General features: G+C 40.0%; 1 protein-coding gene across 3 annotated transcripts in view; it reads left to right on the top strand.

Annotated features, from left to right (window-relative positions):
- The first annotated feature begins 1032 nt into the window (after window positions 1-1032).
- The window catches only part of Parn (poly(A)-specific ribonuclease), a 157104-nt gene continuing 146854 nt past the window's right edge, over window positions 1033-11282 (top strand). Inside the window, exons 1-6 of one of the 3 annotated variants that reach the window (XM_063226572.1) lie at window positions 1033-1225; window positions 1623-1700; window positions 2591-2670; window positions 3161-3228; window positions 3314-3395; window positions 7917-7977. In XM_063226572.1, coding sequence (XP_063082642.1) covers window positions 1207-1225; window positions 1623-1700; window positions 2591-2670; window positions 3161-3228; window positions 3314-3395; window positions 7917-7977 — 388 coding nt within the window. In that variant the 5' untranslated portion in view covers window positions 1033-1206. The remainder of the gene's footprint in view (window positions 1226-1622; window positions 1701-2590; window positions 2671-3160; window positions 3229-3313; window positions 3396-7916; window positions 7978-11282) is intronic. The other 2 variants (XM_003477767.5, XM_063226571.1) reach the window with 2 other exon arrangements.

The raw sequence follows: 11282 nt of genomic DNA, 5'->3' as shown, positions 1-11282 counted from the left end.
ATTGGCCAGTCTGGGGCAAGAGTAATAAGGTGGGCTAGGCCCATTTAGCTTTAATAAAACTTGTTTTTCCAACTTTTAGACAGATATTCCCTAAATAAGTAGTCCCCAATTTTTTTGGCACAAGGGGCCTAGTTTCATGGAAGACAGTTTTTCCGGGGTAATGTAAGGGATAGCGTATGACAGTAGGTACAGATGCAGATTTGTGGCCCAGTTTCTAACATGCTACAGACCAGTACCAGTACCAGAACATGGCCTGGCGGTTGAGGACCCCTCCCCTAAATGACTAACATGCCTCTACTGCTGAGAAGGATTTGACCCATGGTTTTATAACACCAAGGTCAAATTTTGTTCTGTTAGTTACCTATTGGGTGTTTGTAAGTCCACGTGAAGAGTCACAATTTTAGCAAAACTACTTTATTATTTTTTTTTTCTTGGTACCAGGGATCGAACTCAAGACCACTTGCTTGCAAGGCAGGTGCTTATGCCGCTGAGCTAAATCCCTAGCCCCTAGCAAAACTACTTTAAAGTCCCTGATTGCCGTAAGAGAAAACACAAACTACACTTTTGATGAATAAGTGGTAAAGGGTCCCGACGTTTCTCCATTCCTATGCTGGTCTTTGTATTGTTATTACATCACTTTGCTCTCTCTGATCACCTAAATAACCCTCCAACCCCAGTTATTCTCTATTACCACACCTTCTTCTTTTTCTCCATAGGATTTCCAAATGGTAAGCCTGGTTTGGGTCCTTCTCCTTCTTACTCCAAGTTTAAGCTCCAGTGGGGCAGGAACCAGGCTTTTGCATTCATCAGTGTATCTCTACCTCTATTAGAGTGGCACATACTGTACAAGGAGCCCAGTAAATAGTTGTTGACCAACTAGACGTCAAGACTGCATATTTTTCCTAGCGAATGCCTGCCTAAATCAGGCCCCACCTTGGGGACTTGAGAGCCATAACCCTCTTTGAGGGCAGGAAGGAGTGAGAGGACCGGTTTTGGCCCCGCCCCCGAGCCTGACGCAGGCGCTGACGCAAGCGCAGCGGGCGCGCAGGCTGTTTCCGGAAGTCGCGCCGGCCGTGTGTTCTTTTACAGTCCCCCCTGGGCTGTTGCCTCTGCCTCATCGGAGGCCAGCACGGTAGCTACGGAACCCTGAGAATAGAACTGCTGAGGCGAGCCTAGGCGGAGCCGGGGTTCCGGCCACTCTGAAGAATGGAGATAATTAGGAATAGTGCGTGTCCGCGGCGCACCTCCCCGCATCCCCATGACCACCTGCTAGGCCCGGACCAAGACAGCGAGTTTGGCAAGGCTCGGAGTCAACTCAGCCCGTGCATTCTTGGGGTCTTGTTCCTTTGCAGAACGTGTACTTCCAGGACCCTTGGTGTATTGCAGCCGGGACCCACGGGGCCTCGTTTCCCTCTGGCCTACCCACCCGCCGGCGAGTTGACTCCTCCTGGCCGGTGCACCCATTGGGGACTTGACTTCTTAAGAACCTACACACCTCTGGGAGGTGTCTCTATTAGCCAGCGACCTGAGGCGGTCCTCCGCCCTCCTTTCCTCTCTCCTTAGAAGTCCATGGGCAGAAAGCCAGGTCTCGGTTTCTGAGCTTCTTTTCCGTCTCTCCACAGATTTTAAGAGTAACCTTCATAAAGTGTACCAGGCCATAGAGGAGGCAGACTTCTTCGCCATCGATGGGGAATTTTCAGGTATCCCTTCTTTGCAAGCTCGGGGCTAGCACCTTGCAAGAAATAGCGCAGTCTCCTTCAGCTGCCTCCTTTCCATCTCCGGGTTCCCTAACTTCTCGCCCTCCTCGCTCTTTATGGCTTTGTGTAGTACAAGCTGCTCCTCGCTCTTTATAGCCTTGTGTAGTACAAGCCTCAGCGTTTCATCCTAAACGTTTTCAAAAAACTTGGAAGAGATGCAGTGGTTTTGTGATTGATCAGGCTGAGGTTGGGGACAGAGATTAATAGAGACACCTCCCAGAGGTGTTCAGGTTCTTAAGAGGTCAAGTCCCCAGGGGTGCTGCTTAAAACAATTTACATGTAAATGGTAGAAAGGTTGAGGTTTAGGGCCAGAACTGTGCGTTTTCACTTTCTTCAGCCCTGTCAGGCGCTATTTGTCTCTATGAATTTGACTACTGTAGTCAGCTGTCATAAGTGGAATCATACAATATTTGTCCCTTTGTGATGGGCCAGGGTCAGGATTTTGCATGTAAATGAGTATATTCCTTTATACAGTATGAGGTGTTAGCTACCTCAACAGGTGTGTTTGTGTAACCCCGTCTCCCTTGAGCTCCTAGGGCAGTGATAGTGAACCTTTTAGAGCTTTTAGTGATTTCAGATTACCTCTGCACGGTCTCATAGGTTCCCTACCATTCTCCTAGGAGATAGCAAATCCAAGCCCTTACCTGGGCTTTGTGGATAGTATGCAGGCACTACCACTGAAGTATATCTTTAGCCCCAAATTAGTACTAACTTTGAAAAAGTGAGGCAGGGAGCACTTTTATTGAGTCTTCTTAAGAATTTGAAGTTGTAGCGGTGGCAAGTGATTGACATTGTACTAATATTAAATTAAAAACTTGTATCTTAAAATCTAGGAATCAGTGATGGACCTTCAGTCAGTGCCCTGACAAATGGTTTTGACACTCCAGAAGAGAGGTATCAGAAACTTAAGAAGGTAAGTGAATGCTTGAAAGCCTTCCCCTCCAACATGGGTCCTCGTGTTGAATTATAGAGAAATAATTAAATTTTCACAATAAAGAAGTGTAGCAGTTCTCAACCCCACATACAAAATGATGTTTTAATTATGTTTAAAAGAACAGCAAAAATAATTGTTTGCTGGAAAAGCATTTTGAGGGATGATTATCATTTTCAATGTTAATTTGATCTATGGGGCAATAATGTTATTTTAATAATTTTTTAATTTTAACAACTTGAAAGTTTATAGGTGATACTTGATGATGATGAAAAGTACTTAGTTGGGAAAATTAAGAAATGAATGTAAATTAATAATGCCTCTGATTCATAATCTGTATAATCTGTTTTAACTGGAAGTATTCTGCCAAAGTCAAGTTGAATGATGCAGAAAGGCCACCTGCTTGGGAACACTATTGCTCATGTTGAATTTACAGCAGTATTGTGACAGATGTTTTATTTCCCTTTTCCAGCATTCCATGGACTTTTTGCTGTTTCAGTTTGGCCTTTGCACTTTTAAATATGACTGCACAGATTCAAAGTAGGTTTTTAAAAATAAGAGGTGGGAATTGTTTCACTGTGGCATAGTGTAACTCCCTAACTCTCTTTTGGTGTTGTCTTCTCAGGTATATCATGAAATCATTTAACTTCTATGTTTTCCCGAAACCCTTAAATAGATCCTCACCTGATGTCAAATTTGTTTGTCAGGTTAGTAATATATTTGGATTTTTCTTATGAATTGTCAATGAAGCAGTGTGGAAATGTGGAATCAGAATTCTCTTTAAAATTTGGTTCTACTACTAACTTTGGGCCTTGACACATTATTTCCCATCTCTGATGTCCAATTTTAGGTGTGTAAGTTAATGACACCATTATCTTTCCCTTTACTTTAGAGTGTGTTAAGGAGTAAGATATAAAGACAGGCTGATGGAAACCAGAATATAAACTTCATGATTAACAAAGCTGAATTTTCCAGGCAGGGTTGTGCATACCTGTAGTCCCAGCATTTGGGAAGCTGAGACAGGAGGATCGCTGTAAGTTTGAGGCCAGCCTGAACTACTTAAATGAACTGAACTACATAGCAAGACTCTTTCAAAAAATCAAAAAAACAAAAACAAAAACCAGAGTTTGAGAATATGGCTTATAATATAATGTGACTCCATTTGGGGATTTTGGTGTCTTGTATCTAAATTGAATACATCAGGACTTTGTAGGCTTCTCCCTGTCTTTTTTTGCACTCCTTTTTGAAGTGGAACTTTATTTTCTGAAGAGCAGAATATTTTGTAGCCTACAAAAAAAGAGCCCAGAAGGAGCTAAACTACTTAATGCCTTGGTCGTTTTCCTCAAACCTTCAGTTAGGAAAGAGGAGGCATTTATAGATTTTCATTGGGACAGAATAGGCTGTTTGCAAATTCATGTGTATTTGGTTTTCCAGTTGTGCAAGGAACAGAAAATTACTTAAAGTGACCAGGGGCTAATTAAGCAAAAGCAGAGTGGCAATAAGACACCATGCTGCTTTGTTCTAAAAGACAGCACAAATACAGTTATTTTGAGAAATGTTTGGAAGTGTTGGGAACAGATTAGAAGGTCTCTACCCACTGTATAAGTCATGACTTGGTGACATCTGGAAGAATTAATGCAGTTGTAGTTGCCGGCCACTCTTTAGAAAAATAATATTCTTTAAGGTAGCCCAGAGAACAGTATCTAAAGTGGACAAAAGAATAATGGCATTGGAATTCTCTAGTCTGAAGTGACAAAGAAACAGCAGAAAAAAGGTTGGATTCAGTGTTTACACTTGTGAATCCTATGGATCAGATATGTTCTCTTTGGATTTCATTTTGTCCCTCATTGAATGTGGTTTTATTTGAATTGTATGACTGTAGCAGAGTTGCATGTTATGGTCTTGCAGAGGAGTTAGGTTCCTGAGTCAGCAAGTAGATGAAAATATTTCAAAATCACTTTCCAGGAATGCTTTTCACTCATAGAGTATGTAGGATTTAAGAGTAAACAAATTTACTGTGTTCTTTGAAAAGTAAATATCTGTACATATTTTGAGATACACACCAAGGTGGGGGGGGGTAGAAAGACAAACCTGCACGCATCCAGGGGCATATGCTTGTGGGGTAGAATGATACGCAGAATTGCATGGCACTTAGATGATTTTTGTCTCCTTTTTGTTCTCTTCTTCTTCTCTTTTTTTTTTTTTTGTACCTGGAATCAAACTCAAGTAGGCATTGTGCTGCTGAGCTATATCCCCAGCCCTCTGTGTCTTCTTTTTCTACTCTTCTTCCGTTTCCTGATTGAACACTTATAATTGAATTCATATAAAAAGATGCATAGTGGTGGAAAATTAAAATATTGATGTTGTGTATAGAGTAACAAGTACCTTTCTTTCCATAGACCTTTTTCCCCATGTCACTTCTTGCTGCTTTTTCCTCTTTTGCTGTTGCTGTTTCTGTTTCTTTTTTTTCTTGAGACAGGGTCTTGCTATGTAGTTCAGTCTGGCCTTGAACTCATTGTGAAGCCTCAGTCTCCCCTAGTGCTGGGATTTACAGGCATATGCCACCATGCCTGGCTTCTTTTTTCCATTTTGTTTTTGAGACAGGATCTCACTATAATATAATTCAGGCTGGCCTTGGATTCATTATGTAACTCAGGTTGGCCTTGACCCCACCACAATCCTGCCTCAGCTTCCCAAGTGCTGGATTGTAGGCATGTTGTCACCACACCTGGCTCATTCCTTTTTTCTAGTTTTTTTAATATGTATGTGTACATATAAGTATATGTTTATACATATACTTAATTTTAGAATTTTCCTTTAATATATCTACTGTTCATATTTTACATAAACTTGCAATTTCCATTTGGTATAATGTGTTCCTATTTCATAGTATGAATATGTATAATTTATTTAAGCAGTTTTAATTTGGAATTTAAAGGGTCTCCACTGGTTATAAATAGTACTGTAATCAACATCTATGTGCAATTGATCTTTTTGTATATGATCTTTTTGATAGATGCCTCAAATAATCCTCCAGAATAGCTATGCTCATTTTTTACATCTTGAGAAAGGTACATTTAAGACACTTAAAAGAGGATGGTAAACTACAAATAGATTTTGTTGGTTCAGTGGATTTAAGTGTAAAATATAATATGTATCATGCTAGTCGTTTTCAAGTGTATATTTAAGTGATATTAAGTATATTGATATTACTGTGAAATCCAAAGACTATTATTTCAACTGAAAAAAAAACACCTTCAAAAAGAGAATTGATGAACTTGGATGCTGAATTTAATAGAATAGAGGATGTTTTGTAATTTAATATGGGAAAGACAAAAATGATTTTGTATAATTTATCTTTCAGTCCCTCTCTCTCAAATAGGGTATTTAGGTGAATCTAATTGTAAGAATACTCGGCATGGCAGACAAAAAAAGAGGTTAGGAAGCCAAGTGCAAAGATCTTGGGTCTTAATTCAAGACAAAAAAAAAAGAGTGGGAATGGAAAGAAGGGCTGATTGTTATAAACTAGAAAACTTGGACAGAATGATAAATGATTTACATGTATCCGTGTGTGTGTGTGTGTGTGTGTGTGTGTGTATCTGTAGTAAGATTTTTTTATACTCCATCATATTTTATTTTAACTAATTTTTGCAGTTCTGGGATTCAACCCAAGATTGGGCCTCGTACATGCTACGCAAGCACTCTTAATACCGAACCCTTTCATCATGTTTTAAGAGGGTTTGTGTTTGGCTAATATTCATATATTTACTTTTTTTGTAAGATTTAAGAAATAAGTAAATGAGAAATTGAGCTAAAAGGAAAATATGGCTACTGTGGTATGATCAGAACACAGGATTTGTGCCAAAGAGAGATTCAGCTATTTACCCCTGGGCTTCCTAATAGCTAAGAGGAAAGTGTAGCCTCAGGTCGGTGGTCCAAAAGATCCAGGCAACCCAGGACTCAGGAGAATGCCTTCCCAGAAGAGAGCCCTTAGACTGTTTGTCCTGGAATTATCATAAAGAAACCATTGATGTGGGTATGTGCTGTGTTCTTTGGGACTATTTGTTTGTTTATTTGTTTTTATTGGTACGGGGGTCTAACTCATGACCATGCGCTTGCAAGGCAGGCGCTTATGCCGCTGAGCTAAATCCCCAGCCGCTGTTTTGTTTTGTTTTTAGGCAAGGTTTCACTATATGGTTCAGGCTGGTTTTGAATTCACTTTGTAACCTAAGCTGGCAGATTTGTGGCGATCCTCCTGCCTCAGCCTCCCAGAGTTCTGAGATGTTAGGTGTGTGCCACCGGAACTGTTTATTACAGTGTCCTTTCATTTAGGCCAAGGATTAGATGTTTGAAGTCCAGGTCAGTAAAGATAGTTCTATGAGGGACCAGATTAAAATGAGTTGGGAATACAGTCTGCTGATGTCCTGATTTTAGCCAAGAATAAATCTACGTAGCTACAGTAGTCTCTTTGATCAGTTGGAGTAAGAACTTCATGTTGTGGTATGCTTGTGTACCATGTGTAATATTATTTACTTAATGTTTTTATTTATATACTTGTATATTTCAGCTTATCCTGAGTTTAAAATGTTTGTGTGATAAGCCTTGTCCTTGGGAACATTTTTCTCTTGATTTTAAATTTTAAGAACATTCAAAGCTGATTGTGGTAGCACATGCCTATAATCTCAGAACCCTTGGAGACTGAGGCAGGAGGGTTACAAGTTTGAGCTCACCCTGGGTGTTTCAATGATTTAGTGAGACCTTATCCCAAAATTAAAAAAGAAAAGAAAAGAAAAAAAAAAGATGAGGGTGCTTGGGATATAGTTCAGTGAGAAAGCCCTGAGTTCAATCCCCATCACTCACAAAACAAACGAAAAACCAGCATCCAGTTAGAATTTTGAGTTTTCAATGTCTAATTTGATATTGTATATTCATTCTTAGAAACTCTGAGCTGCCTGATACTTGTACTAAGTCTCTTATTCAGCATAGCAATCAGGAAATTAAAACCTTTCTGCCAAATGGAGAATATCTGTTCACTCAATGGATTTTTAAAAATACTGTAAAACAGAAGATGTTGGTTTATAAGGAGAGGCAGCTGTGGGTAGAAACCTCTTGTCTTCTGAGCTTGCTTTCTTGCCTGGCTGTCTTTGGGTTTACTTGCCCAAGTTACTGCTCTACCTGTGTTCGCGTACCTGTCACTAACATCACTGAAATGTGTTCTCTTGTTTCAGAGCTCCAGTATTGACTTTCTAGCAAGCCAAGGATTTGATTTCAATAAAGTATTTCGCAATGGTAAGATTATGTGTCCCTTATCTTTAGAATTTATAAACCTTCAGAAGTAAATCTGGATTTGGTTGATAATTAATATTTTGTGTCTGCTATATGGGATAGAAATTTAGAGTTCCAGGACACTGTTAGAATTTTTTGAAACTCTTTCATCATGACTTTTAACCAGGACAACCATGAACTGAGCAGGAGGATGGATGCTACTTCATTGAGTGAAAATGAGGCCTCCCAAACTCCTGAATTTTATGGACTACAGTTTATTCTACTACTAGTGTAACCTAGATACCTAATTAATCACCTGTGGGGACTGCTTCCCTGTTTTCTTCAAATATGACAAGTAGATCAATTCCAGTAATACTATCATGGGTGTGCATCCTTTCTGTCCCCTATATTTTTTATTGGTGTATATTGGTTATACAGATTGATAGGTGTCATTTTATCAGATTTTTATGTGTACATAACATATTTTAACCATTTCCCACCTACCCTCACCCCCATTACCCACCCTACCCCCTAATTTTACACTTTTGGGAGAATTTCAGTGTATATTGTATAGTTAGATCACATTCATCCATCATAGTTTTGGGGAATTTCAGTGTGTATGATACAGAGATCACATTCATTGTATTACTTCTCTTGTACCCATCCCTTTCCCCCTCCTTTATTTATTTATTTTTTTGAGACAGGCTGTATTTGCCAAGGCTGGTCTTGAGCCATTGTTCTCCGTTAGTCCTGCTGCCTCTGTTTCTCAAGCAGCTAGGACTACACGTGTGTACCACCTTGTCCAGTGAAAATGCCCCTTTCAATCGATGTTTATTTTGTATTTGGAAGCAGCTTCTTCATTTCTCCTGATAGAAAGAAACTTTACTTAGTGCGAATGATTGGGATGGCCAGTCTGCTAGTGGCTTGAACTGAATTATTTTCAAAAATTGTGTTTTCTTTCCATGGTAGGTGTGGAATTAATGAGCAAAGTAAGGAAAGAGATTTATTGCTGCAAAAATAATTGGATATTTCTCAGAAAGACTACACAGACTTCAAATAAATACTCATCTGATCTTTAGAACCTGTGCCCTATTGATTTTTAATTGCATCATGCTGCAGTTTAGTTTTTATTGATGGTTTTGATCACTGGAAGTACTAAAAAAAATGTTGGGGACACCAAAACTGCTTTGCATAGTGAATAAAACAGCTAGGCATCACACAATTCAGGTGCTCTAAAGTAATTTTTTAACATTCATTTATACTTGCTTTTGAAAGACATTATAGGGGGCTAGGGGTTTAGCTCAGTGGCATAAACACCTGCCTTGCAAGCAGGCGGTCGTGAGTTCGATCCCCAGTACCGATAAAAAAATGAAAATGAAAGACATTATAAATCAGAAGTTCATGATTTTAGAGAACTATATGGAAATAGTGCAAACATCTCTTTTTCCTATCTTTTCTTCTTTTTGTAGTAATGAGGATCAAATTCAAGAGCTCTACCACTGAGGTAATCCCTAGTTGTTTCTTGTTTTTGAGGCAGATTCACTTAAGTTCCCAGGCTGGCCTGGAATTTATGATCCTCCTGCTTTAACCCTCCTTGTACCTGAGACTGAGATTATAGGTTTGCACCACCAAACCAAGCTTTTTCAAATAATTTTTCTTTCTTTTCTTCTGTGTTGGTGATGGAACCCAGGTTCTTGCAGGTTCTAGGCAAGCTGCATCACTGAACCACATGTCCAGCCCAAACATTTTTTTGGAAGGAATTACTTTAGTTAGTATTCAGATAATTTTACAGTTTCCAGCCTGCTGATTTTAGTTTTATTAAAAAAAAAAAAAAAAGGCGAAACAGCCACGTAGGAATATGCCTTGTTCTCTGTTTTGTAGTTAGACCGTGGAATATTTTGCTTGTAACAGAGTCAGAAGTCAGGAGGCCACTGATTATCACCAAGACATACCCCTATGCTGCTGTTGGCACTCTCTAAATCTGACTTCTAGCCTTGTTTACTCTTCATCACATCTTGCCATTACAGCTGGTAAATTTCATCTTCCAATAGTTTTCTGACTTCCTTGTCAAGAAGGGAATCTGCTAACTCTTTTACTGTCCTTCTTGCATCCCTCTCTAAGGTAGGTGCTTTTACTTCTCATCCTTTCGGTCTCTGCCAGAACATATAAGGTATGGTGTACCTGTTTCACTATGCTACTGTCAAGGCTCCTGAGTTTTTCCTTCTGCAGGAGCCACCATTTTTCCCTGGGCTGTGTCACCACCTCTGTTACTCTCCTGTTGACTTCTAGGCACTATATGTAATAGCAGTGGTTCTGGTTCATTGTCCTCTTCATTCCTTCTTTCCTGGCTCTGGGTTACCTCACCATCCATAAGGGTGGGGGGCAAATGCCTTCCCCTGTGTTTCTCAAGCCAGTTATCAGCACCTTTTGTTTCTGTTCACCTTTGGCCCTTCCATCCTTGCAGCGTGGCAGGAGGGGATCATCAGGAGCTGTGCGGCTCTTGTTTGTCACCTCCAGCGTCCTTCCCTCCTCCAGTACCACTTCTCATCCTCCCCCACTGACTCTCCCGCTTCAGCCAGCCAGCCTCCTGTTTCCTGCTGTACCGTACATTCTTCTTTGACTTTCCTCCTTACTCACACACATTCCCTTACTTTTCCCTTTTTCCATTTACCACAGAGTTTTAATTTTTTTGAATCTGACCAACAACCTTTTGTGTTTCTGAACATCTGAATATTGCTAAAAATATGACAAACCTAGGCCAGGCTGTCACTCTGCATTCATGAGCACAAACTGCAAATAAGCACTCAGCTTTGCTTAAAAATCCTACTTTCCTAACCTACAAATTCCCCAACTCTCTTTAAGACCTATTTTTCTGTCGCCTCTTTTCTTTGACTTCCCAACACAGCTCATATCTGTGTCTTTCTGGTAAAAATTGGAGCCCTCGGCAAAGTACTGCTTTCAGTCTCACCAATAAAGCCACAAGTCGATTCCAAGTCTGAACCGAGGAATTTTGCCTTTCTTACGGTGGAGGAAGAATCACTGCACCCGTCCAAGCTGATCTGTCTCTGTGTCAGCCGCTGCCACCTTCAGTTTGTCCCTTTCCTTTAATTACTATTTTTCTATGTGTCATTACCATCAATCTTTATAAATGTGAGCACAGAGATATTTTAAGTTTTCAAGTGCCCACCCCTAAGATAGAATTCAAGTCTGAGGTTTTGGAAGGGAAAACATTTGTGTCTATATTTTCTCCAACCTTGTTTTGTACCTGTACATGATATAACTTGATTCTTTTTCCCCATTCCCGATTCAACCCCTAATTTACAAAAGCT

This window comes from Cavia porcellus, unplaced genomic scaffold (genome assembly GCF_034190915.1).
Source record: "Cavia porcellus strain 051 isolate PalLab524CR breed Dunkin Hartley unplaced genomic scaffold, mCavPor4.1 scaffold_16, whole genome shotgun sequence".
Taxonomy (NCBI): Eukaryota; Metazoa; Chordata; class Mammalia; order Rodentia; family Caviidae; genus Cavia; species Cavia porcellus.
Note: the sequence above shows the minus strand (reverse complement) of the source record. Positions and strands in the feature narration are given on the sequence as shown.